The sequence below is a fragment of the Clupea harengus genome, chromosome 23, assembly GCF_900700415.2.
Source record: "Clupea harengus chromosome 23, Ch_v2.0.2, whole genome shotgun sequence".
Taxonomy (NCBI): domain Eukaryota; kingdom Metazoa; phylum Chordata; class Actinopteri; order Clupeiformes; family Clupeidae; genus Clupea; species Clupea harengus.
The window spans coordinates 16,319,312-16,345,847 of NC_045174.1; the positions used below are offsets into that span (position 1 = coordinate 16,319,312).

Below are 26,536 nucleotides of genomic sequence, written 5' to 3' on the forward strand. Positions count from 1 at the left end.
TCATTGTGCCCCATGTATTAATGGTTGCATTCATGTAAGTGTAAAAAAGACAAAACATTGTATTTCCATATCTAGCATCCTCCTTACCAAGGTGATGAAACCACTGCACATGTTGTTAGGCTTCCTGGTGTGCAGATCACAGTACACACATGTGTGGATGTACTGTATGTCTCTGTAATGTATGAAGGTAAAATAGCATGTTAAATAGTATTTATTTTTACACAAGGTCTCTATTGCTCGTAGCTTGATTGTTCTCTCCCTTGTACGTCGCTTTGGATAAAAGCGCCTGCTAAATGACTAAATGTAAGGTTGATGTTTTAGGAGAGGAAAACATTTGGTTTGTGGGTTTTAGAAAAGAACGCCTACAATGCAAATGTGTATTGCGAGCAGAGCAGTGACATGATAGATGGTTACCAGCTGGGTCCCGGCGTTAGAATCACAAAGCATCCCTCATGAGTGATGGGACAGGAGGCTAAAGGCCATCCGACTGCAGAGTCAGGGAGAGCTGCTGTCCCCCTCCCCTTTTCATTGCTTTGTTTTAATACATATTCTTTCATTTCATTATGATTTTATTATTTATTTTATTATTTATTTTTTATTTTACATTATCCTATTTTTTTTGTCTGACTTTAGCGTTTTTATTACTTTTCTTGATTATTGTGATTGATTATTTAACCCTGTAAAGCACCTTGAGACTTCTTTGTGTTTTAAAGTGTGCTATGTACATACAATCCATTATTATTATTGTTATTATTATTAATATTATTATTATTATTATAAAAGGTGAGGGTCAGTGAGGCAGTGATGCAGCAGGTTCAGTGGAGACTACTCATAGTTTGGTTGGGTGACCTGGGTGACCAGACTAACAGCACACTGAATTCACACACTCAGATTCCTTTGTAAACATAGTGCAGTATGAGGTGTGTATTGTGCCAAATGCTTTTAAGGAGCCTAATGTAACATCTGGCCAGGGAATACAGATGCAAATTATCCCTTTTCTCTGGCATATTTAAAGCAATGTTCATTAATATGCACCCCTGTTAAATAAATAAATAAATACTTTGCGATTGATAATACGATTTTGGATAACAATTAGCCAGCTAGCTAAATCTTTTTCAGGTTGCTGGTTCTCAATTAACCACTCAATGATTGTACTATATAAACAGCTTGTTACAATTTGATAGTTAAATCAAACTTAACAAAATAGAACACAAAGCATTATTAACAACTTAATTTGTTTGAGTTCTTTATTGAAAATCAAAGAAAATGTTGTCCCTAACTATCAAGGGAGGCTACTTTTGGAGGTCCTTGCCTCATGATCATTTTGTTCATTTTGATTAAATTATGTAAAGCATATTATTACTATGTGGTACAGGGTCAAATTGAACCTTGTTTTCTTTTTTAACTTTTTGCAGTATCAATATCTGTTCAACAATTCAGCACAGACTCCCTAATTACCATGACTGGTACCTGTATCTTCATGCTAAAATTCAACTTACATTCCAATAAAACATTTGTGTTTCGTGGTGAACTAGGAAATGTATGTCCTTTTGACAATAATACCAGTGTTGTCAGTGTTAGAAAGTCTTATGACACCTTTTGAAGCTCAAAATGCTCAAATGTAAAACAAGGCCCCTGACCATTTTTCTCTGCATGTGTTATGAAAGGTGGAACATGAACATGAAACAGGGTGTGTCAGAAGTGTTTACCTAAAAGAACAGGAGTCTGCTGAAAAGAAATACACTTTTTGAGAGGAGAGAAGAACATTGACCGATGCACAGCAATCAACATACAGCCAAAAAGAAAAGTACGAAGGGAAAGCAGAGTTCAGCCAGTTCAAGTATTATATCAGGTTAAAGAACACCAGGGCTGGGCAAGGACAGACACAACAGCACAACCATTCATCGAAAAGGAGCTGGTCGTTATTATGCTGTCTGCCGCCCCCTGGTGGTCATCTTGAGGCAGGACAAGACACACAATGAGACAGGAGAGCTTCCCCATCTCAGTAGTCCCCTGAGTCAGTCATACCTTAAGAGTCTTTTTACTTATTTTATTACATTTATTTTATATTTTTGTCATATTAAAAACACGCAATTGCTATTCCCATTTAGCCCTCAATCACAGCTAAGTTCAGTGTGTCTTCATTCCCACATGAAAAAGCATGGAGTAAATTAACGGATGGGGGAGTCAATGACATGTTTTGTCTGAAATTCATGTAAGATATCTACTCATGCGCTAACTAGTATCTATAGCAATAAGAGCCATGGAGGTCGCCAGCAAAGTAGGAAGTTCTGTTTTGCCATCCCTCAATTCTACCACTCCCAATTCTATGAGCAACACAGTTCATCTACAACTAAACTGGAAAATTAGAACAATTTTAGGGGTCACAAAGTTGTGGCAGGGAGGTCTCTGAGGGCCAGTTCATCTACCGCAAGAAAACTGAGGCGTCTAGGAGGTCGTGGTACAGAAGCTCAAACCCTGGATAGAGGGGCTCGGTGAACTCAGAATACAATGTGCGCTCATGTTTCAGGTCAAAGCCATTGATTGCATAGAAAGATAACATGCCAGCAGTCCAGTCAAGATACACTGCAACTCGTTCGTAGGACAACAAGAGGCTAGAGGAAGAAGCATGTTTTCTGAATGGGTAACATTTTTTACTCCAGGAGTTGTCGTTGAATCCAAGCTGGCTGTCATCACCTTTTTGGCTAATGCTTTTGTAAGCCATCCCGATAGAAACTATTCCGGCCAGGTCGGCCTCCCAGTAGCAGCGCCCAGTTAGGCCTTCTGTGCACAACACTTGGGCAAACTCCTCAAATCTTTCTGGGTGGTCAGGATATGAATGTTTCTCTCGCGAACGCACCACCTTTTTGCATTCTTCAGACAGCGAGAGAAGGGCATGTGCTGTGTTTGGGTCGAGTGTGAGCTTGCAGGCATCTATGGAGGGAAGAGAGAACCATTCCGTTCGGTGTCACTCTGTTATTTTTGATACTTTGCTCATTTGTTTTATTCACAGTGTGTTTCTGTCACCCAACAGAGCAAGGTGCCAGATTGTGGGAAAGGGAAGGCACCACTAATTAAATGGTGTTCTATGCTGGTGTTTCCCAGAATGTTTTCCAAACAAAATGGAAGCTTGTAATGTTTGTAAACTTGTAAACTTTAAAGGGTATGAATAGAATCCAACCATATGTTTTTAACCAACACAATGAACAAAAAAAGCGCAGGCCACTTAACCGTTAATGTACATACATTGTCAGATGAAAATGAACATAATGTTTGAATAAGCATGATGTTTACAAGACATACTGTATACCACTATGATTTAAATGTCGTAAATTTCTCACATTTCCGTAGACCTGCTTTCAGCCAACGTTTTTCATTGTAATCAACACTGTAGAGACAAACATACCAACCAAGAATCATTGTTAATATTTTACAACTGGCTGGCATTATGGTCATAAAATAAACACGACTATGGTCTTGGAACCTCTAGAAAACACTCAATAAGCCATACTCACTTCAGTTTCTCCAGTTTGCACTCTTTGTCCTGAAGAAGCCTTGAGAGTGCCTTGACTCCTGAGTCTCCTGGGTGATTGTAGCTCAAGTCAAGCTCTGTCAGGTGGGAGGGATTTGACCAAAGAGCGGAGGCCAGACTCTCACAACCCTGCCCAGAGACGAGACAACCAGAGAGCCTAAAAGAGAGAGAGGGAGAGAGACAAAGAGAGAGAGAATGTTGTGATATCTTTGTGATGCTGCCAGTCTAATTCCAGATCATAAGGAATATAAAAAGCCAAGGACAGCTTCTTCCACCAATGCCTTTTGCAAACATTTGAGTTACAAAACACTGATTGACCACCTCTGATTTGATTACAGATTCTATTCTATCACCTCTTTGTCTTCTTTCCATTTTGTCCATTTGACCTGCCTTCTACATTAGCACATAGTTGAATTTGCATCACCAATATTTTTGTCCAGTACTGGCAGTCCAGTACTAAGTGCAAAGTGCCATGTGTGAAAAGCTCATACCTCAATGTTTCCAGTTTACAGTTTGGATGACTCATGGCACTGGACAACACCTTTATTCCATGGTCCCACAAGTCATTGTTGTTTAGGTCCAGATCTCTCAGGCGTGAGTTTGCTGATTCCAACACAGAGGACAGAATTCCACAAGAGCTAGACGTGAGATCACAATAGGCAAGTCTGCAATGAGAGTGAGACAAAACTTGCAAGTAAATGATGTGTTATTTATGTGACATTTTTAAATGTTTTAAAAGTGCATAAAAAAAGGCCACACTGTATTTGACGGCCATGGCTGAAATGCTCTAATGCTTAAATGTAAAAGTGGCAGTAGAAATAGGAAACCAATAACAGAAACAACCAAAGTGAGTTTCATACCCCAGTTTCTCAAGTTTGTAGTTGGAGTGCAACAGTGCAGTGGTCAGCTCCTCCAGTCCAGCATTGTTCAGGCTGTTGTTGCTCAGGTCCAACTCCCTCAGGTGTGAGTGCTGTAAGCGAAGGACTGAGGCCACAGTTTTGCAGCTTGTGTTGGTAAGACCACAGCCAGCAAGTCTACAAAGGCAGTGTAAGGACCAAAACACATGTTTGCACATTTGTAAACAGCATTTGTCACAGCTCTGTTTGGTACTAATGTGAGCTTCTATAGTGCAAACATAAGAGCGGGCTCCCGTTCTTTTTTTTTCAAACGTTCAGAGTGCTGGACCAAAACTACCTCAGTACAGCAGGAAAAGTCTTTACTGATAATCACATGCATAATCTGATTTTAATTTGTCAGCACAGACGAGTGGTAGCACCTTCTTTAGTGTGCTACTTAAAAAGTGTTAATTCAAAGCGTAAACACCCACAGACACACCCACCCTCATGATCAACTAATGGCAATTCACCAGTCGTCTCATTCAAGACAATGGATATCTCCACCCGTAGGTATACCCTTATAATTGACCAATCATGTTCACCCATAATCGACAGGCTGTCACATAATAAGCATCAACAAAGATTGCTGAAATCTCAAATATCATTTTATGGACAAGCATTAGGCTAGATTTATAAAACAAAACAGCTAAGGGACAGGTCATCGTTCATACCAATAGGTGTGACTGTACTTAGAGTGAAGTTATACCAGGCCAAGCACTTCAAAACGCTGTTCTTACAATCTCAAAACAAAACTTAAATTTAAAATTAGAATTTGCGAATGATGAAAGATCACCAGTTGCCACACATTTTAATGCTGCAGGCCATGATGCCTTGATGAGGTTCATGGGCCTGAAGATTGTTAATGAGTCTCGTAGAGCCAGAGATCCTCAATCGAAAATGTGCTTAATTTCAATGATGCAATAAATTACCAATAATGTAATAATATTTTTTTAACCAATAATGTTATAAATGATTAAACCATTTGGACGTTATTACTTTGATGGGTGACTATTTCATGTGCAGAACCTATTAATGTAATAGCTTCCCAATGACGTAATAATTTTTTCCACTTTGTTTTTGATGAGAAAATGGCTAGAAATATCAAGAAATTACTAGAGTTCTACAAGCCCTCCAACTCACAAAGCTGGCAAAGACCAGGACCCTTTCATGCTCGTAACTAACCTCAGTGCCTCCAATTTGCAATTTGTGTGGGTCAACCCATCAGACAACAGCTGCACTCCCTCGTCCTTCAAACAATTTCCACCCAGGTCCAGCTCTCTCAAGGGTGAATTTTCCGCCTGGAGCACAGACGTTATGGGTTCACAGGATGCCGTGGTGAGATCACAGCAGACAAGTCTAAGGCAGCAGAGACAGACAGACACATTTCAAGGCAATAAAGATATAGTCATGCTGATTTGACTAGTTTTGTTTTACTTACAAATAGGTATGTAAAGAAATTACCCCTAAGACTGTACTGTCTTTTCTGTGGTATTTAGATGGTAGGAACTATATAGAGGTAAACTATTATGGAAGATAAACTGATAAAAATGTGTTTACAATCAAATGCTTGCATCAGTCTCACTTTGTCTTGGCAGTGTAACATATTTGTTCATCATCATTATCATTATTAGTGTGATTGCATAAGACTTTTTTTTTTACGTTTACCTAACTAAACGTTTACATTATCAGAGTTTGACATACCACAGTAATGAGCCGTAGTTGGTGCCACACATTCATGTAGGCACTCAATTTGCCAGCTATAGACTAGGTAGATAGATAGATAGCTTTTGACCAGATATTCTCCCAAACAGTTAAAACTCTAAAACCTTTGGTTTAAAACAAAACATCAATAACAGTCTATATATCACCCGATGTCAGCATTACAACAACATATCTGGTTGGTGGTCAAAGATTTTCCTGAACAATTTAAACACTGAAATTAAACATTGAGATATAGCCTATATTGAAATCTCTGTAATCACCTTATATTAGCTGTGATAGTGAAGACTTGCAAATAGGGGGATTACAAATGTTCCTAATTGCTGAAAACAATACAAGCAAGTTGTCTGGTATATTCTACAGCATCAGTGGCAGTATGGTTAGCTGTCCTGCCTTTTAAGCAGTTGTCCAGAATTCGATTACCGGTCAATGCAGGAGTTTTTTGTGAGTGCACGTATTACTTTTAGCAGACTCTACCACTATTGAGGAATTACACATTTGCATTTTCCTCGTGGAAATCATTCATTATTATTATTATTATTATTGGTACTAGTAGTAGTAGCAGAAGTAGTAGCAGCAGTGGTAGAAGTAGCAGCAGTAGTGCTGGTAGTAGTAGTGAAAAAATAAGTAGTAGCAGTAGTAGTCTATTAGTAGTTCACAAGTTCAAGTTCTGAATTTGCCTAAAATATGCAAGCAGAAGAGCATGTTTCTGGCCAGGGTACTAAGTGCCTCACAGAGATTACGCAGGAGTCGACTGCGCAGGCAGGTGTCAAGCAGGATCTGTGTGCACCCCCCGTTCCAATACCAATGGAAGACAGGTGGTGTAAGGGGAGGTGGTGGGTTGAGAGCAAGTGCCACAGCTGATGAAGAGAACTGAATTTAAATTGCAGGGCGTGGCCAATCTTTTGTTCAGGACGCCATTAGTATGAGAAGGAGCAGTAGTATTGGTTGTGGTGACAGCAGTAGTTGTAGTAGCATTGATGGCAGTTGAAGTAGTTGTAGTGAAATATTTTACACTGACACTAAATTCACTCACCTTGCTGTCCTGTAGGCCCCCACTGCAACAATCAACCTTTTGCGACCCTCTTTTGTGGTCTTGTACTTCCCCAGGTCAAACTCATCCTGTTTGTTCTCAGACATCAGAAGCATGTAGGCCAAAACTGAGCACTGGTCAGGCGAGAGCATTTCTCCCGAGGTCACAAACTGCAGGATCTCTCTTTCAAGAGAGTTGTCCTTCATTTCGAGCAAGCAGAGGAGGAGGTTCATACATCTCTCTGCAGAGTAGCGGCCACTGCTTATGATTTCCTTGATGTACCTGACTGTTATGCTGACACTATTTGAGCTGCTGTCTGTGTGCATCAGCAGTCCTTGAAAAAGTTTCTGATTAGACTCCAGTGATAAGCCCAAAAGGAAGCGGAGGAAAAGATCAAGGTGTCCATTATGACACTGCAAGGATTTATCCACGGCACTCCTTAGAATATGGTGCAGCTTCTTTCCGTGAATGTGATGGTGCAGAAGGGTCTTCATGTTCATGCTAACAAAGGAATATAACACAAAAACAGCTGCCAGGAACTCCTGAAAACTCAGGTGAATGAAGCAGAAAACCTTTTTCTTCTGCATCAGGACTTCCTCAGTGAAAAACTCAGTGCAAATTCCAGACTTCTCTAGGTCTTCATTAAAATCAATTCCACAGTCTATCAAGTCCTCCTCAGTAAACAAGATGTTACCCTTGTCCAGCTGTTTAAATGCCAACTCTGAAAACTTTAGGATCACATCTTTGTTTGACTCCCAGAGTTTCTTTTGGTCTCTTTCAATCCGGTCATACTTCTGATTCCTCCTGTTCAGCTGAATTAGCAGAAAATGGATAAAGATTTCTGTCAGAGTTTGAGGAACTTTTCTGTCACCATCCTGACTCAGCACCTTTTGAAGCACACTGGCCAAAATCCAGCAGAAAATTGGTATGTGACACATAACGTAGAGGGTTCTGGATCTCTTTATTTGTGTGACAACTTGGTCAGCTTCTGTCGGGTTCTGGATTTTGTTCTTGAAGTACTCCTTCTTCTGCTGGTTGTTGAACCCTTTTATCTCTGTCCACCGGTCTACATGTTCAGGGGGAATCTGACTGGCAGCCGCTGGTCGGGATGTTATCCAAATGTAGGCAGAAGGCAGGAGATTCTCCCTAACTAGGTTAGTAATCAGCATGTCCACTGACGTGGTCTCTCTTACATCAGAAAAATTCTTGTTTTCCAAAAAGTTAAGAGGCAGTTTGCTCTCATCCAGACCATCAAAGATGAATACGATCTTAGACTCATAATACAGCTTCTCATCAACCACATCCCTTAATTCAGGATGGAAGTCGAGCAGGAGACGCAAGAGAGTGTACTCATCGTGGATAACCAAATTTAGCTCCCGAAAAGGAAATACAAAGATGAAATCGATGTCCTGATTGGCTTTACCCTCTGCCCAGTCCAAAATGAATTTCTGCACAGACACTGTTTTGCCAACACCAGCAACACCTTGAGTTATGACTGTTCTAATGTTTCTATGCCCAGGGGAACAATGAAAAATGTCATTGTATTTTATCATTGACTCATTTGCCTCTTCTTTTCTGGATTGTATTTCCGCGTGCCGGACCTCATGTCGAGTGTTCACCCCTTCACTCTCCCCTTCTATGATGTAGAGCTCGGTGTAGATCTCATTGAGATATCTCCGGTTCTCTCGCTCTTCTGTGCCTTCAAACATTTTTTCAAACTTCCGCCTCAATCGCCTCTTGTTTTGTTCACTGACCTTTTTGATTGTGTTCTCTGTACGAAAAAAAAAGATAGTGATAGTCAGCCACTCAAAGGCCTAGTTTAGACAAAAAGGAAAGGAGATGACTTGAAAGAAAGCACTTTTTAGACCATTAGAAAGACCCAATTCTCCCTCTGTGAAATAGATGGTGTCAGATAGGCTACTGTTTAGTTTTGTTTTCAAAATTATTTTGCCAGTATTTTGAAGGTCAGCTCAGATTTCAGGGATTCAGTAAAATCATATTATTCCCTCAGAAAACATTATCCCCACAAACGTAATGTATATGTTCACAGAAAATTGAATTTTCATGCAGAAACAATAGCATATCTATCTATCTATATTTATATATTGCATGTACATTATATATACAGTACACCCCTGTGCAATCACTTAAATGTCAAATGATTCCAAATGATATCACCTGACTGTAATTGCATTACTTATGAGAGGAACAGTAGAGTATTTGCTCTTATGTAAAATGAAAGAACGAAAGTTTAGATTTACTTTATTGAAAATACCGGCCCCACAGTAGGAACTCAATGCAACAAAAGTCAGTACACCTTTCATTACTGAGATTAAAATCTTGTAATTTTTTAATTCCTATGTCCACCTTTATTTTTATACAGACTCAATGGAGGATGCCACTGTTGCACTGATTTCTGATGAGATGTTCAGCCGTTCTTCAGAGAAAAAATGTTCAGCTGCTTATTGCTGAAAGGTTTGTGTTGCTCTATGTTCCTCTTCAAAACACTTAAAGGTGTTCTGTTGGATTCCAATGAGGAGACATACTTGGCTAAGTCATAGTTTTCATTTTTCTTCTTTAGAAACTCTTGATTTTGGCAGTGTGTTTTGGATTATTATCATGCTGCAATATTCCTTTTCTGACAAGCTTCTGGAGGCTGGGAGTCATCAGTATTTTCAATATAGTCGTTCTAAGGTATTTGCCTTTAATTGTTCATTAGAGGAAATACTCTACTCTACTCTACTATTGAGAGGTGATTCAGCTTTGAATAATTCCCTATTAAAGTGATATTGCACAGGGGTGTACTCACTTCTGTTGTATACTGTACATTAGCTATTGGTGGTAACTATTGACTGACCTGGAAAAGGAACTCACCATATTCATTTCGTTTATCACTTGGAGAGACATCCTGCTGACTGCTAAGACATGTTAGGAAATAAAACAAAAGTACCACGACATGTTCAATACCAGAAAAAGTGCAACTGAAAAGTGCAAAACACACAGTGCAACTGGAGAGAATTTAGTGTAAATATAACTTCAAACACTATGGAGCTGTGGGTGTTTAATAGACTGGTAAGAAACAGGATGCATGGCTCTCACCAAAACATGGCAAATATGATTGAGATTTGAGAAGAAACTTGGTCACCTCAGACCCTGTGCATGTGTCCGTGTCCTCTCCAGCTCTCCCTCTAGTCTTGCAGCAAGCTCATTATGTTTTATGTCTCTCAGAATATGAAGCGCGATCTTCAGCGAGTCTTCACTGCCATACATCTCTGTCATCTGACTGGCAATGTCTGTGGCATCACTGTCCTCCGGCAGCTTCCCTCTCGGCATGCGAGCAAAGCCCTCCAGCGCCCCCTCACTCAGGTACAGTCTGAACTTCTTCAGCTCTTTCGACCTCAAATCTTCCAGAGCAGACAGAAGAAGTGTCAGGCGACTTGCCATGATGGACACCTGAAATAAAGTTAGCTGACCAGTTAAACCACAGAATGTACAATTCAACCACAAACAACACCTTTGATCCTTATCAAAGAGCAGTAGTAGTAGTAATGGTAGTAGCAGTAGTAGTAGTAGTAATGGTGGTGGTAGTAGTAGCAGTGGCAGCAGCAGCAGCAGTAGTAGTAGTAGTAGCAGGAATGGATTACCGAACAGGCCTACCGGGCCCAGGCCCAGGGGCGCATGAGCTCAAGGGGCCCCTTAGCCAGAGCCTCTGCGTGAAGTCCCTGTTAAGTATCTCTTATTTGTGGTTGCATTTTGTTAATAGTTTTGCCGTAAAATCTGAACGTCAAGACCGACGGTGGTGATGCATGATTTACTTTTTCAATGGACAGGATAGCCAGCCCATTCAGCCTCTCCTGCCCCATGCTGCCCCTCAGGTAGGTCTTAATGAGTTTCAAATTGGAAAAGGATCACTCGGCTGTTGCCCTGTCACATGTAATGTCAGAAACAATAGCAGGGCAGTGCACACCTCACAGAAGGTGGATGTTACGGAGTGATTTTACATGTCCAGGCCCAGGGGCCCATGGTTTCATAATCCGTCCATGAGTAGTAGTAGTAGTAGTAGTATTAGAATTAGCAGTATGGAAAGCCCTTTGAGCATTTATATATCAGACGGCAGTTCTCTTTTACTAGTAAGTCCTTTTCTGCAACTAGTGTAGGCTAACTAGTGACCTACAATTTGCTAAACTAGTTGAACTGGTGAAGTTCAAAATCCTTTCAAGTCACACTAGTTCAAGTCTTTTTATCCTTACTAGTTTAACTAGAGAGGCACAAAATGTTTACTAGTACAACTAGTGAGGTCAAAAATATTGACTAATTACACTGGTGAGAGACATTTTGAATTACTAGTACAACTCCATCAAGAATTCTGCCCAGCCCAAATGTAATGCTATAAAGCCCAAATAACTTTCACTGTTGTTAATTGTCAGCTCTTTGCTTGCTATCCATGCAGGATAGTTTATACATTTCCATGCCTTATGTCAGATTAATTCTTCTATGAACAACAATGAGACAAAAGAAACTAAATTATTTCCTAGTGTAGAAATTCACAGCTTGTTTATTTTTGCCCTTTTATAAGTAAAGCACAAAGCTATGTAAACGTTTTATATTGCGAGCGAGTAAAACAGGAAAGCATGCAGCTCTTCTGCTTCTTCTTTCTTTTCAATTATAAAACCGGACAAACCCGAGTAGAAATTGCGATATGAAACGGGGAATCGCGCAAGAAAGGACGCTTGAGCGATAGTGCGCGTTTAGTGTCTGACTGCGCAAACGAGAACTAAACCCGTGACATCACTGTACTATCCGTCTGTAAGAAGAATTACGCAAAATGTGGTTTTCATAAAACTTCCAAAAAAGATCCACGAATTTAGTTGCGCGATATTCTATACGGCATTTGGCCTTGGCGGCGGTCTGCGCTCTCCGAATGCCCTTGTAGTTTTGGAAGAGACAATAGACATTCATGACCTGAATAATGTAGTCTAACGTAGCGTTACCACCGGTAGATTACCCTAATTGCACACTAACGTTTAGGATTCGTGCTTGGCAACAGAGTAATCAAACTACCCAACAGTATCCTTGTCCGTGACTAAATGAAGTAGTAGCCAACAAACTAAACAGGTTACCTTGTTTTTAAACAGAACCAAATGTTTCCTTTGTGGGAAATAAATGAATGCCTAAAACATGAGTGGCAACAGAGATATAAGCGGGATAACGGCCTTCGAGGGTCCGCCGTAGCCTATACAAAATGTATGGACTTGGAGGCGGAAACTCCTGCTTTGCCGGTGGCCGTTATCCCCTACGTAATCCAATATATAAAAACATTTTAAACGAACCTGATCTGGGATCACTCCTTTCCAATTACTCACAGAAATGTTCCTTAAGGAAAACAATGTTTTTTTTTTGTTTCCATTGAACTGTCCGTAGGCTACTGCTTCACGTCTGTTCAGAGACCTCGAGAACAGGAAAATACTCAATTTCCGTATTGTTTTCTGTTTTTGTGGAGTGAATGATTGTGCAATCGATCTGCAATTGTGTCACAATTTCTGAACATGTGCAGGGACGCAAATACGATTAAACCAGGTTAAGACCCAATTAAATCCAGTTGTGTTCGAAAATAAGAAGAAAGATAGATAAATAACTGAATAATGCACAATATGTGAGGTGAGTCCAGAGGGTGTCTCATCAAATGGCAATAAATCCACATGCTCAGTACACATAGTCCAAACTTCACTCTGAAGGTGAGCTGTTAAGTATGCCACAGTGAGATCACCAAGTAGGCTAATCCACTGGCAATACACCTGTTCAGTAATCCACAAAGTCATATCGTAGTCACAGACAAATTGAGAATGGGTAAACTCGGACACCGTTTAGGAGGCATCTTTGGTGAGGTAAAATCTTTAGCTTTATCTGACTGCTGACACTCTCTAGTGGCCAAAACATGTGTCGCCACAGATGTGATTTGAACTTTTGACATTCTCACGCCGCCATAAAAATAGCAACAGGGGGTGAAGTTACTTCCGGTCAACAATTGCTTCCTACGGAGAAGCTATGACTGTCTCGCTGATGTTCCCAAGGTCTTTGACAAATCTACCATCATTCAGGCTCTCACAGTTTGCTGAAATAGTGGACATTTATAGCAAACAATTATCCAAAATGGATGGATATAAACTCCATTAACAGTTTACTTTTAATTATGAAGGGAATGTCAGCTAGCTACAGACCTATCTACATTTTATTACGAACTATCTGGAGATCACTGCAATATGTCAGGTGTACAGTCTAAGCCATGACGACTTGTTGGTGTTATATCATTTACAAATGTTATTTCAGTTACACAAAAAGAACATTTGTAGGCCTATTGCTTGTTTGGATGCATGAAAGACCAGATCAAAATCAAGTAACATTTACTTACAAGTACATTTTATTTTAAACATCATAAATTATTTTACAGTAATCATAGAAAATCCATTTGTGTGACTTTAAAGTGCCCAAAGTTGCATAATCCCACTATTACTCAAGAAGAGAACCAGGGACATTTCTGGTAAGCGTCCTCATATTACAGATGGTCTACTAAAATAAGGTAGGTTTTGCTGTTTACTGAAATAAAGAACTGAAAGGGGAACTAAATGAGGAACTAAAACTTGACCAAACAGTAACCAACACTTTGCCAGTATCTGCAACTCTGCAAAATATTTATGTGTGTATGTGTGCGTGTCTGTGTGTGTGTGTCTGTGTGTGTGTGTGTGTGTGTGTGTGTGTGTGTGTGTGTGTGTGTGTGTGTGTGTGAGAGAGTGTGCTTGACTGAGTCTGTCTTTGTGTGTGTGTGTGTGTGTGTGTGTGTGTGTGTGTGTGTGTGTGTGTGTGTGTGTGTGTATGTCTGTATTTGTGTAAATAAAACTCCCACCTTAAGTGTTCAAGGAGGGAGGGTGCCCTCTCTACACCCTTTAGTTAAGGCACAGCACAGAACGAGTGCTACTTCTCTGGCTATAGTGCAAGATCATTCACATTTACATGTACTCATTTCACAAACACTTTTATCCAAAGCGACTTACAAGTGAGCAACAACAATCAAGCTTGAGATCATCCTCCTCATTTGTCCTGGCCTGAGAGGAGAAAAGTTAAAAAGAAACAAACATGGATTTATCATGTTTTTGTAAAACAATGTTGTGAAGAAGTGGTACCTGATAGCAGAGATGCGTGGCTTAGATAAGGATACATGGCCCACACTGATAAGAAATAAAGCAGACATGGGGTGTCTGGTATTGTACACTTCCCATTTCAGAAGTATGCAGTTAATTGAGAGGTGAGTGAATATATATTTGTCTGGACAATGTTTCTCATGCTGACTGTATTCACACTGCACAGGAATAAAATAGGAGAGGCTTTCTGTGCTCTCAAGGTGAAATTCTCATACATCTGCTGTTGTTCTGTTGTTCTGCACTTATTCCTTAACTTTTAAATTATAGACGTAAAGGATGCCTCGGACAAATGTAAAAGTGTTTTTTTTGTATTCTTGTATTTACTCTAAATTCTCTCCAGTTGCACTGTGTGTCTAGCCATATAATAATAACCATTTCATTCATTCATCTTGATGTTTTTTCTTTTTCTAGTACTGAATATGTCGTGGTTAAGATATGTACATATATTTGTGTATGCAACACAAAATCAATCTAACAGTGTACTCACAAATGAGATAAGTAGATGATCATTCTTTTGCATCAGCACACTGTATGTAGGCTATCCTAACCCTAAGGCGTGAGAGAAGCTTACTACGACAACCTGGGTTTCCATAGAAACCATAGAGCTGACCTCTCCAGCTCCAACAATTCACACAAAAGCAAGTGCCAGAATGTCTGCTGAAACATTTAATACTTCAGCAAAGATGTCAGCTGTACATTCTGTTTCAGTACTTAGCACTGAAGTTGCAAATTAGTTCCGTTAGACAAGTTTAAATTATTAAATTGAATATGAATCCCATGTTACGCATGTTTAGACATTTTACATCTTATGCCTAAATTAACTCCCCATAACGGACATAAGAGGCTATACTGATCTTAACAAAAATACATTAGTTTATCATGAAATCTAGTGCCTTTGACCACACTTTTACCTCTCGGTCTGAGGCATTTCCCTTTCTGTGCAACTGTGTGCGTTGCCATTTCCGCCAGCAGCTTACACCTTCAAACTAGGGCGCTGAGTAATTTTCGATGATTGTGTCTTTCATAAGTAGCCTCTCTTCATACATTGCGGTTTCTATTGTTGGCCGATTCAAAAACATGTATTTTAACCTCCTCATTTCATTCTGTCTTTACAACTTCAAATTGTATTCTCCAAAAAGCCTTTTTGTTTGTTGGTTTGTTTGCTTTTCTATGCTTTAACATATTGCACTATAAAGAGAAAGACTTTTTTGGTGTCACTTTACTGAACATGTTTTTGTTTACTGAATTTTAAAGTAAACACATCCCAAAAAAAAAGTTACATTTTTCACACAATTGCAGTAATGGAGCCCATATCTCAAGCCATAGAGCATTCCCTGGCAGTCGCCGAGGCATTGTACAACCGCTGCCAGATGGTCAAGACCAACAGGAGGCACAGTGAGAAGCTATTGGCTCGCACCGCAGACTTGATGAACGTCTTAGAGGACATGAGGGAGCAGGAAGATCTCTCCGACGATGCGGACCTCGTGCTGAGGGGTCTCAAGAGCCTTCAGAAGACCCTGAGGTCTGCGGAGGAGCTGGTGGAGAGCCACGATGGCAGCGGTTTGCTTCGACGGACTCTGCACGCCACAAGCCTGAGGGAGAGCTTTGAGAGCCTGGACAGGCGGATGGACGAGGCCGTACAGCTGCTCTCTCTATCACTGCAGGTGAGGCAGGGGACTGGGCAGCCATGACCTGGCAGTTTAGACTTTGGTAGAGAAGAGAACAGTGGTTTGGGTTTTATCGACAAGCTGCTCTCTCTGTCCCTGTAGGGGACTTCACAGCAGTCTCTCTCTCTCTTTCTCTCTTTATCCCTCTCTCTCTCTCTCTCTCTCTCTCTCTCGTTCTCTCTCTCTCTCTCTCTCTCTCTCTCGTTCTCTCTCTCTCTCTCTCTTATTCTCTCTCTCTCTCTCTGTCCCTGTAGGGGACTTCACAGCAGTCTCTCTCTCTCTCTCTCTCTCTCCCTGTAGGGGACTTCACAGCAGTCTCTCTCTCTCGCTCTCTCTCTGTCTGTCTGTCTTTGGTGGAGACAAGAATAATGTTTTATAATGTGTTTTATTGACAATCACACAATTTGGTTCAGTTGCAGGAAAAATGGGGTGTGGGGAGGAAATCATTTTCAGTAATGACTCTGTAGATAGCTGGTGATCTAATGTTATATATTTTATCAGATGTAGTGTATTTTAAATAAAGTTTTTTGTTTTTAAAAGTCAAAGTTTCCCTGCAGGTTAGACAGGAGAGGAGGAAGGAGAGGCTGAAGGATGAACCAGAGGAGGTGAAGACCAGGAGAGAGGATGATGAAGACAGGTGTCAGGAGCCTCTACGCAAAGAACGTGAGCACATCTCTTTCTGATTTTATTCTCAGTAATTCTCATGAAAGCAGAACTGTCAAAGCTGTTTGTGATTTCCTTTCTTGATTTAATTTAATTGTATCAAATACAGTGTTAACAACAGCAATAAAAATAACGTAAATGACTGAACAGGCTTTTGTATCATTAAACCATTAAGTCATCCATATTTTGTCTCATATATAAAAGAACATCTCATCTCAACACAGGGTTCCTGGAGTACAAAAGGAAGCTATGCAGTTCAGTTTGTGCACAGTCCCAGTTTATTTGTAGCTATGATGGAACTAGCAAGTTCTCACTGGATGTTATCTACACAGACTGTGAGCTGGAGCTTGCTGAGGACTGCATCGAGGGCCAAGTTCCCTTAGATCTAGAGGATATTCTGGGACCAGTAGGCACCCTAAATGAAGAAGCAGACACTATACTTAGGTGTCTGGTGAGGCAGGCATGGGGAAGAGTACCCTGCTCCAGAGGCTGCATCTGCTTTGGGCCAAGAATGAGTCCCTGAGGGACTTCTTCCTGCTCTTCCCCTTCAGCTGTCGGAAGCTGAGCATGGAGCGGCGGGAGTCTCTAGCTGGAGATCTCGTGCAGGAGATAGTTTGTCTGTTTTGTTTTTATGTTCTGTGTTCGGTTTCACTATGAGAATCCCATACACACGAAATGAACTACTAAACATCAGAGCAACTTTATCCCGTAGTTGCCACCCTGATCTTCAGGGTTTTCATTCGGATATCCTTACTAACTCTACGGATCGTAGCCCAAACAAACACACGAGAGCTCGCCCATGGAGGCTACTCCCCCGCAGCAGAGCGAGGGGCAAGCGAGCCGGCTGCAGACTCCGCTTGGAGAAGAAAGGTTTCCGTGCACCTTTACCTGGATTAGTACTGGCTAACGTGAGATCACTCAGCAACAAGCTGGATGAGCTCCAACTTCGGCTGAGGACGGACAAGAGCTATTCACATATTGCTGCTTTCTGCTTTACGGAAACCTGGCTCCACTCCAATATTTCTGACACGGCGATGGACCTGCCCGGCTATCAGCTCTTTAGAGCGGACCGCGATGCGACAGCCACCGGGAAAACAAAAGGCGGAGGTGTCTGCTTTTATGTGAGTAACGAGTGGTGCATCGATTTAACAGTCATCGCTGAATTATGTTCCCCCGATCTGGAATTACTGGTGATACACTGCAAACCCTTCTACTCACCTAGAGAAATATCATCCATTATCCTTGCGTGTGTCTCCAGCCTCAGGCGCACGCTGACACCGCACAGCAACTTTTAGCAGATCAGATCACGGAGTTGGAGAACAAGTTCCCTAACTCCACTTTATTTGTCATGGGTGACTTTAACCACACTGATCTGAGATCTGAACTTCCAAAATACCATCAGCTGGTGCGCTGCGCCACCAGGGGAGAACGGACTCTTGATCAGTGCTATTCTACCATCAGAGAGGCATATCGCGCGTGCGCGTGCGCACCACTAGGCAATAGCGATCATTCTGTGATTAAACTCATCCCCACATACCAGTCCCTACTCAGGAAACAAAAACCGGTCAAGAGGTCTGTCCAGATACGAACACCTGATGCAACTGAATCACTGCAAGCCTGTTTTGACATTACAGACTGGGCAGCTATTAAGCTGGCATGCAATGACATTGATGAGTATGCAGACACATGCTCATCCTACGTCTACTTCTGTGAGGAACTCTGCATCCCCAGACAATCCATTGTCATTTATAGTAATAATAAACCGTGGTTCAACAAGGAGGTGAGGCTACTGAGGAGAGGGAAGGAGGCGGCCCACAGGAGCGGAGATAAGGACGCGTACACCAAAGCCAAATATGCCCTCAGCAAAGCCATCCAGCATGCTAAAGGGGTGTATAAGACTAGAATTGAACAACAGGTCGGGGATAAGAACATCAGAGCTGTCTGGAGGGGCCTACAATCTGCCACGGGCTACAAGAAGAAGCCCCCCCCCACCTCTAACGACCCAAATCTACCAGACCAGTTCAATGTGTTCTGCACAAGGTTTGAAGCACCGCGTGGGTCCACCCCCTCCATTGGCATACAGACCCAACCGCTCAGTAGACGATGCAATCAACATAGCCCTTCACTATATTCTACAACACCTGGACAATCGGAACACCTATGCAAGGGTCCTGTTTGTGGATTATAGTTCTGCCTTTAACACCATCATTCCCGACCTCCTCCATAGCAAACTGACCCATCTGAACATCCACCCCCTTACCTGCTTATGGATTACAGATTTTCTCACCAACAGGAGACAGTATGTCAGGCTGGGCCCGCATCTGTCACAGCCCCGCACAGTTAACACCGGTGCCCCCCAGGGTTGTGTGCTGTCCCCCCTGCTCTTCTCCCTGTACACCAACGACTGCTCCTCTGGTGACCCGTCTGTCAAGACCATCAAGTATGCAGACGACACCACCATGATAGGTCTCATCAGCAACAACAACGAGTCTGCCTACCGGAGGGAGGTCGGCCATCTAGAGTCTCTAGAGTCCTGGTGTGCAGTCAGCAACCTAGAGCTCAACGTCAACAAGACAGTGGAGGTGATTGTGGACTTCCGAAAAAAGGTTCCGACACATCTTCCACTTGTCATCAACAACTCATCTGTCACTGTAGTAGAGCATTTCAAGTTCCTAGGCACAACCATCACCAACACACTAAAATGGGACAATAACATCACTCAATTAGTGAAGAAAGGTCAGCAGCGCCTGTTCTTCCTCCGGCAGCTGAGAGGACTACAGGTCAGCCCCCCCATCATGGTGCAGTTTTACAGGGCTATCATTGAGAGTGTGCTTACATCCTCTCACTCGGTCTGGTATGACTCTGCCTCTGCCCGCTCTAAGGCCAGGCTCCAAAGAGTCGTACGGGCAGCAGAGCGCATCATCGGCTGCCCCCTTCCCTCCATCAAGGACCTTCACAGCTCCAGATCCCTCAGGAAAGTAATGAAGATCACGGCAGACCCCTCACATCCTGCTAACAGTCTCTTTAACCGTCTCCCCTCTGGACAGCGATACAGGGCCATCATGACCAAAACATCACGTCACCTCAACAGTTTTTTCCCCCAAGCAATAGCCCTCCTAAATAGCTCTCACACACGAACTTTATCGCACTTTATTTAACTTTATTTAACATTATTATTGTTGCACTACCTCCATTCTTATTTATTATTTTGCTCATACTGTCTGGTACTATCTGTCCTTGTATTGTTGTTCTGTGTTGTCTTGTTGTTCTATCTGTGATACTATAGCCTGCATGGAGAAAACCAAAAACAATTCCTAGTATCTGTATACATGGCGAATAAAGTTGAATTGAATTGAATTGAATTGGGATCTGTCCCTGAGGGACCTGCTTTTCTTCCACTGCTGTTGGGCCGACAGGGATCAGGAACAACTGTTCCAGTTCATCTTGGACAACCCACACCTGGTGCTGTTCACTTCCGATGGTCTAGATGAGTTCAAGCACAGCTTCTCGGACGAACAGAGGCACTGCTGTCCAGACCTGCGAGCACCGGTATCCACATTACTCTTCAATCTTCTCCAGGGCTGTCTCATGAAGGGAGTGCGGAAGTTGGTGACCAGCCGCCCATTGGCATTAGGGCCCAGCCTGAGACATTATCTGCGGAAGGAGATCCGTCTGAGGGGCTTTTCTCCTGGTGGGATTGACAGCTTTCTGAGGAAACACCACGATCCCGTGTCGGTTGTGCAGGTTTCAAAGTCGTTGCATGGAAACACAACACTCTTGGGTCTCTGCCATGTGCCAGTTCTCTGCTGGATCGTGTCAAAATGTTACAAGGAACACATTCGCAGAAATGGTGACCTGCACACCACCACTGATATCTTTGTCATGGTCTTACAGCATGTTCTCTATTGTAAGGACGCCAAGCGACACAGTCTGGGAAACTGTTGGCTGCAAGAGCACTTCCTCACCATTATGCGGCTAGCCCAACTGGCGTTTGAGGGCTTGGAGTCTTCCCGGTATCTCCTATCTGAGTCTGAGCTGAGGAGCAGAGGGTTCACAGAGCAAGACCTTAGCATAGGTGTCCTCGTCCAAATCACTAGTCACTTGTCCTGTCCTGAGCCACATTTTGAGTTCCTGCATGTCACCATGCAGTGTTTTTTTGCTGCTCTTTACCTCGTCCTGAACAACGATGACCTTTTCACCGTGAAGAAATTCATGAAGAGAGTCAGCAACTGGTCAGGGAATGACCGTGACAGTGGTCAATTCCCAGCGGCTGGTAGAAGGAAGACCTTGACAAGCGAAACTTCAAACCACCGTATCACCTCCAGGTTTGTGTCAGGTCTCCTCTCTCAGCGCCACCGTGTTCTGCTCCTTCAATCTTGCCCCACACAAATGCTCAAGACAAAATCCAAACAAGCAGCAAAGTCTCTATCTACAAGCCTCCGGAGGCATTTCAATTCCATGCCCAAACCTGTAGCAGGTGAAAAGAAGAGCCTCCACGCCATGCCAGGCTTCATTACATTTACATTTACATTTAGTCATTTAGCAGACGCTTTTGTCCAAAGCGACGTACAAGGGAGAGAACAGTCAAGCTAAGAGCAATAAAAAGCATGGTGTAACAATAAATACTACTTTACATGAGAATTAGAAAAACAACGACCTAGAAAAAAGGAAAAAGAAGTGCAGGAATGTAACTGCTGAAGTGCAAGTTAAGCGCTAGTCAGGTGCCAGTTAGGAGGGGAGGTGCTCTCTGAAGAGTTGGGTCTTCAAAAGCTTCTTGAAGGTAGAGAGGGACGCCCCTGCTCTGGTAGTACTAGGCAGTTCGTTCCACCAACGTGGAACTTCATCTGGCTCGTGCAATGTATTCATGAGATGCAGGACAGTGAAGTTGCCAGAGATGCAGTGGCGACATTCGAGGGGGAACACCTCAAGTTGACCTACTGTAACATTGGCCCTGTGGAGTGCACAGCTCTGGCTTGTGTGCTGCAGCACCTGAAGAACCCAGTTGGCCTGCAGTTGGACCACAATGCTGTCGGGGATGTTGGCGTGGAGGAACTACTGCCCTGCCTGCACGTCTGCTGTGCCTTATAGTAAGACTGCAATGCATTCCCTGCTAACTGGTGGGCCTGAAAATGGCTCAGAATTAGTGCAGATCTGAGCCGGGTCAGATCCCGATTAAACAGTTAGCTACATTTACAGTTAGCAACAGTTGGAACCAATCAGACGGATATCACATTTTTCTTTTTTTTCAGTTTAGGTGTGAAATACTTACCCACACATAACCACACATAAACATTAGGAAGATGCAAAGAGTCATTCTCTATGTGCAGGACTTGGGAAGTAATGAATGAACATGCCTGTTCAATTCCTTCTACAGTTTGAGGAACAATAACATTACAGACGCAGGAATGGCCAAACTTATTGAGAAGGGGATCCAGTGTGAGAACTTCACGAAGATAGCGTGAGTAGTGTGAGCTTTGCTAACTCAGTATCTTTCAGAGAGTTCCACAGCAGTGATACACATTTTACCCTTTCTTCAGGCTCTTCAGCAACAAACTAACTGATGACTGCACCCATCACTTTGCGCATCTCCTCAAATCAAAGCAGAATTTCTTGTCTTTAAGGTCAGCTCACGTATGAAAGAGCACCCACAAAATGGCCCATAAGAGCTCTATGGTGTAATACTTTCTTTGTGAATTTCAGTATTTTATTCGATACATTCATTCTTTCTAGTCATGTCATGATAACTTTCTCAACTTTCCCATTAACATTACATTCATACGTCCCTTAGACTGGGAAACAACAGTGTCACAGCGGTAGGAGCTCAGTGCTTGGCAGAAGGCCTTCAGCACAACAGGTCGCTACAGTACCTTGGGTAAGGATCAGTCAGTGAAGTTAAACCCCTGTCTAAAATCTCAAATGTATCTTTGTCCTTTACCAGGAGCTTGACAAAGGGTGTGATTATTTTAGACTACCGAGGCCACAGTGGGGGTCTGTGGGGTTTAAAAGCTCAAATGTTGGCAGCCCTGATTTGGCTCTCTGGGTCTCGGGGGTGCATGGTCAGGTACCCCACTAGTAGCACACATGGTGAGTGGGCACTGGGGAGTGATTGCAGTGAACAGCCTGGTGGCACGGTCTTCTCTGCCTGTTCAATTCCTGTTACAGTTTGAGGAACACTAAAAACATTACAGATGCAGGAATGGCCAAACTTATTGAGAAGGGCATCCAGTGTGAGAAATTCAAGAAGATAGCGTGGGTCTCTATGACGATCAGACACAACTGTCTACAGCCATCTGCCTAAATCACAACCTACTCATACAATGTCATGCAAAATAGGGATGAAATGATATTCCACACATTGTTGCACGTTGCATGAAATCAAACGTTTTCTGTGAATTATTCTACTGTCTATGTAGACTCTGGGGAAACGACGTTGGAGATGACGGGGCCGTGGCATTGGCCAGAGCTCTGGAGAACAGCCCTTCTCTGGTGTGGCTGAGGTAACACTAGACACGTCATTTCCAGTGGAACATTGTTTTCAAATTGTATTTAAATACATTTTTGGTCCAAACTGACTTACCGTACAGGTCTGGGGTGTATTTTATAACTAGTAAGCAAGTTGTTCACTGTTCAGATAGTAAAAAGAAGTATATCTTACCAAAAAATTATATCTAATACAAAAAATGTCCATATCTGGTTCAAAGTAAAGATGGTTTGAAGATGTCCCACCACAATGTGGAATACTATATAACAGTATGTACGTATGTAAGGGATAATGTATAGTCCGGCGGTATAACAGTATGTATGTATGTATGCATAATATGCAATAGTATACTAGAGTGGTTCTTTGGTGGTTATATGGCCATTTTGAGACATGTGTTTGAAGACATCGGTGCTGCTTCCTTTGCAGTCTGGTGGACAATGGGATTGGGGACACAGGTGCTCATGCTATGGCCAGGCTCATAGAGAGATGTCCATCGCTGGAGGAACTTTGGTGAGGTTAAGGCTTGCACTTGCACTTTATATATATACCATGTGTGTTTGTGTGATTGTGCACTGCCACTGTCAGCGTGTGTTTGTGTGAGCGTGTGTGTGTGTGTGTCTTAGAAGAAACAAAAACGGACAAACAAATTCCTTTGCTCCTCCGAGGGATTTGTGTAAATCATCATGTATACTCTTTTATTGATTCATCTGATTTCCATTCTGTTGTGTTGATTCTAATTCTTATTCTTATCTGACTCTGATCTGTTTAGTATTCCTCTCACAATTGTGCACACTCACTTATCCTGTCCTATAATAAATTATTATAATAATTATATAATTATAATTAATATAATATTCTTTCTCGTCATCAGGTTAACCAAAAACTGTATCACCAGAGAAGGAGTTGAGAGTCTCTTCCAGGCCATCCAGACAAACTCCAGCGTTAAATCTCTCTGGTAAGGCCTCTAGGCCCATGCAGATCCCTGTGAGAAGCTGAACATTTCTTCTCACTGTTACGAACATTCCGGACTGTTTATTTACTTTACCACGAAATGCGGGAGTAAGAGACGGTGACTCCATTCATTCTCACACACACACACACGCACGCAGCCACAATTACACAGCGTCTTCCTGGAGATTGCATAATATGTGCACCCTGAACATTGTTGAGAGTGTTGTGGGGTGTTTTGTGGGTTTGTGGTGCTTGTTTGTTACACGGTGTGAGATTGTAATGGTGTCGGGTGTTTACCGCGAATTAGGGTATTGTTTGGTCTGCCGCGATATACAGCACGCATACATATTATTTGCATACACCTGCTGTTGTTCAATTATACTGATATACATACTGGGTACCCACATTCTCATCCATTTGCATTGCAATAACGTCCATAAACTGGTTAACATACATTTACTCACACTTCCTGGTTCTCACGCTTCCACATACTGGTCCCAACGCGAAAGCGCGCTCGCGCTGGGATAACACGTTTACATTGTGTCACTAGTGGAGGGAGCGGGGCATTATGTCACAGGGGTGTTGGTCGTGTTCACATTTCACTTAGATAATAACTATGCATTGTAGGGTGATTTGCTATTGGGTTAAATGGTGTTTGAGTGATTATATGGAGACATGTTATTTGAATGTATAATGCCTGAATGAATGGTTTTGTTAATAATATGCACAATGTGCTTTGCTTACCCATATTCATGGGTTGGCCCTATTAGGCCAATTAGGGGCAATAGCTAGGCCTTCTTAAGAGGCTAGCTCAGTGCCATTCAGGAGTGGAGGTAGAAGGACAGCTTTCCTGCTGCGAGGAGTTGTCTGTCACGGTAACACTGTTACGCTGCATTTGGATATTGAATCTTTGTTTTTGTCTGAAGTACTTTGTTTTGTGCTATTAATACTTTTGCTAAAATCCACAACCTGGAAAGAAAATAAATATGGTTGAATTGAAAACGTAAACCACTGCTCCGGCGACTCTTTTGACCACCATCTCCAAAGTCCACATCCCTAATCGTGGGCTGGCCGCGCCGGTCGCTCACAATCCCACAGGTTGTACCAATAGCAGAGAACAGAAAGAATATTGGAAAAAAGTAGAGCATGTTTGGGGGGAAAACTACTCAGTTGATTTTAGGCTCCCAAATGCGATGAGAAACATGACAACTATTTAAGTCTTTATCATTTGTGCATTTTAGCACCTGGATGTCAAACACAGAAATAGAAGTAGTAGGCCTTGAAATTATGCAAGGGGTTATATGATAACAATGTGGTAAAATGAGAAAATGTGTGTTTATTTGTTTGTCTGTTTTTATTTCTGAGGTTGAGGGGTAACACACTCAGCCCGGAGGAAGAGGAGGAGCTAACAGAAAGAGACAAACGACTAACCTTCTGAAGAATCAACCACATATTTCTACGTTAATTTCTACGTTAATTTCTACATTCATATTTTTGGACATACCACCAGTGTGTTCTATTCCCATTATTTCCCGTCTTCTGGGGTCTCCATACATTAAAGTCTGACATGGCACAATAAAGTCATTATAAGCTGTGTTTAATTTAAACACCTAACCATAAAACTTAACGAACAACATCACTGATACCAGTGTTTAGAGCTTTTGAAATGCTCCATGTGGCGCCTTACTGGGGAAAAAATTGTTCCATCAAAGTCAACGGGACTGTGCAACTTCCTTCCTGGTCTACTGTGACTAAGCCAATCATGTTGGGAGGTCTGTCCTGGTCTACTGTGACTAAGCCAATCATGTTGGGAGGTCTATCCTGGTCTACTGTGTTACGTGCACGGCTCACATGCATGAAACATAAAGGGGAGGCCAGGCAGAATTTATTATTAATAATAATAATAATAATAATAGAAGTTATTTATTAATGATTACAGGTTTATATTTATCTATTAATTATAGGCAAACGTGTGGTGAATGTCAGTATTGTGAATAGAAACCAAAGATGTAATGTAAAGTCAGTTAATTGGTAATCCAAAACAAACGACGACGATAATCCAAAATCCAACAACCAATCCAAAACCAACAAGTATCCAAAACCAACGATCCAAAACCAATCTCTATCCAACGATAACCAAATGCCGGGAATCCAAAGTTCTCACGACTGCCGTCTGATCAGGGCTTTTGTAGCCCATCCAATCACTGATACACCTGCTTCCAATTACCTGCTGTACAGACAGAGACAGAACAGGCATGCAATATCACAGGGCGGGGCCTAGACCCGTGGGAGGTCTGTCAGGTAGGCGTGTCCCATGTGGTGGGGTGGGCAACATGTTGTGTTAGTGTTACAAGACCCAGAGAGACTCGTCATACAGTCAGTAACTCTCCGATCAGTG

The 26,536-nt window shown here is 42.2% G+C and overlaps 2 protein-coding genes across 3 annotated transcripts; one reads left to right on the top strand and one right to left on the bottom strand.

Moving 5' to 3' along the window:
- Positions 1 to 1,233: 1,233 nt before the first annotated feature.
- Positions 1,234 to 12,626, bottom strand: LOC105909367 (NACHT, LRR and PYD domains-containing protein 12-like). 2 transcript variants are annotated; one of them, XM_031561070.2, is made up of 10 exons: positions 12,511 to 12,626; positions 10,326 to 10,633; positions 10,055 to 10,095; positions 7,184 to 8,951; positions 5,611 to 5,784; positions 4,393 to 4,566; positions 4,024 to 4,197; positions 3,516 to 3,689; positions 3,342 to 3,388; positions 1,234 to 2,934 (listed from the first exon to the last, which is right to left on the bottom strand). In XM_031561070.2, exons 2-10 carry the CDS (start codon positions 10,622 to 10,624, stop codon positions 2,426 to 2,428), a joined length of 3,360 nt encoding a protein of 1,119 aa, XP_031416930.1. In that variant the 5' UTR covers positions 10,625 to 10,633; positions 12,511 to 12,626; the 3' UTR covers positions 1,234 to 2,425. The 2 variants fall into 2 exon arrangements, with proteins under 2 accessions (XP_031416930.1, XP_031416929.1); XM_031561069.2 differs by having other exon boundaries at positions 10,055 to 10,098.
- A 3,051-nt stretch (positions 12,627 to 15,677) lies between these two features.
- On the top strand, positions 15,678 to 25,576 carry LOC105909368 (nucleotide-binding oligomerization domain-containing protein 2-like). Its single transcript, XM_031561588.1, is given in 13 exon segments — positions 15,678 to 16,040; positions 16,601 to 16,680; positions 16,911 to 17,148; positions 17,151 to 17,288; positions 20,076 to 21,211; positions 21,542 to 21,793; positions 22,081 to 22,164; positions 22,244 to 22,327; positions 22,495 to 22,578; positions 23,120 to 23,203; positions 23,614 to 23,697; positions 24,059 to 24,142; positions 25,504 to 25,576. Coding segments are annotated over 13 exon segments (2,784 nt in total).
- The last annotated feature ends 960 nt before the right edge of the window (positions 25,577 to 26,536 follow it).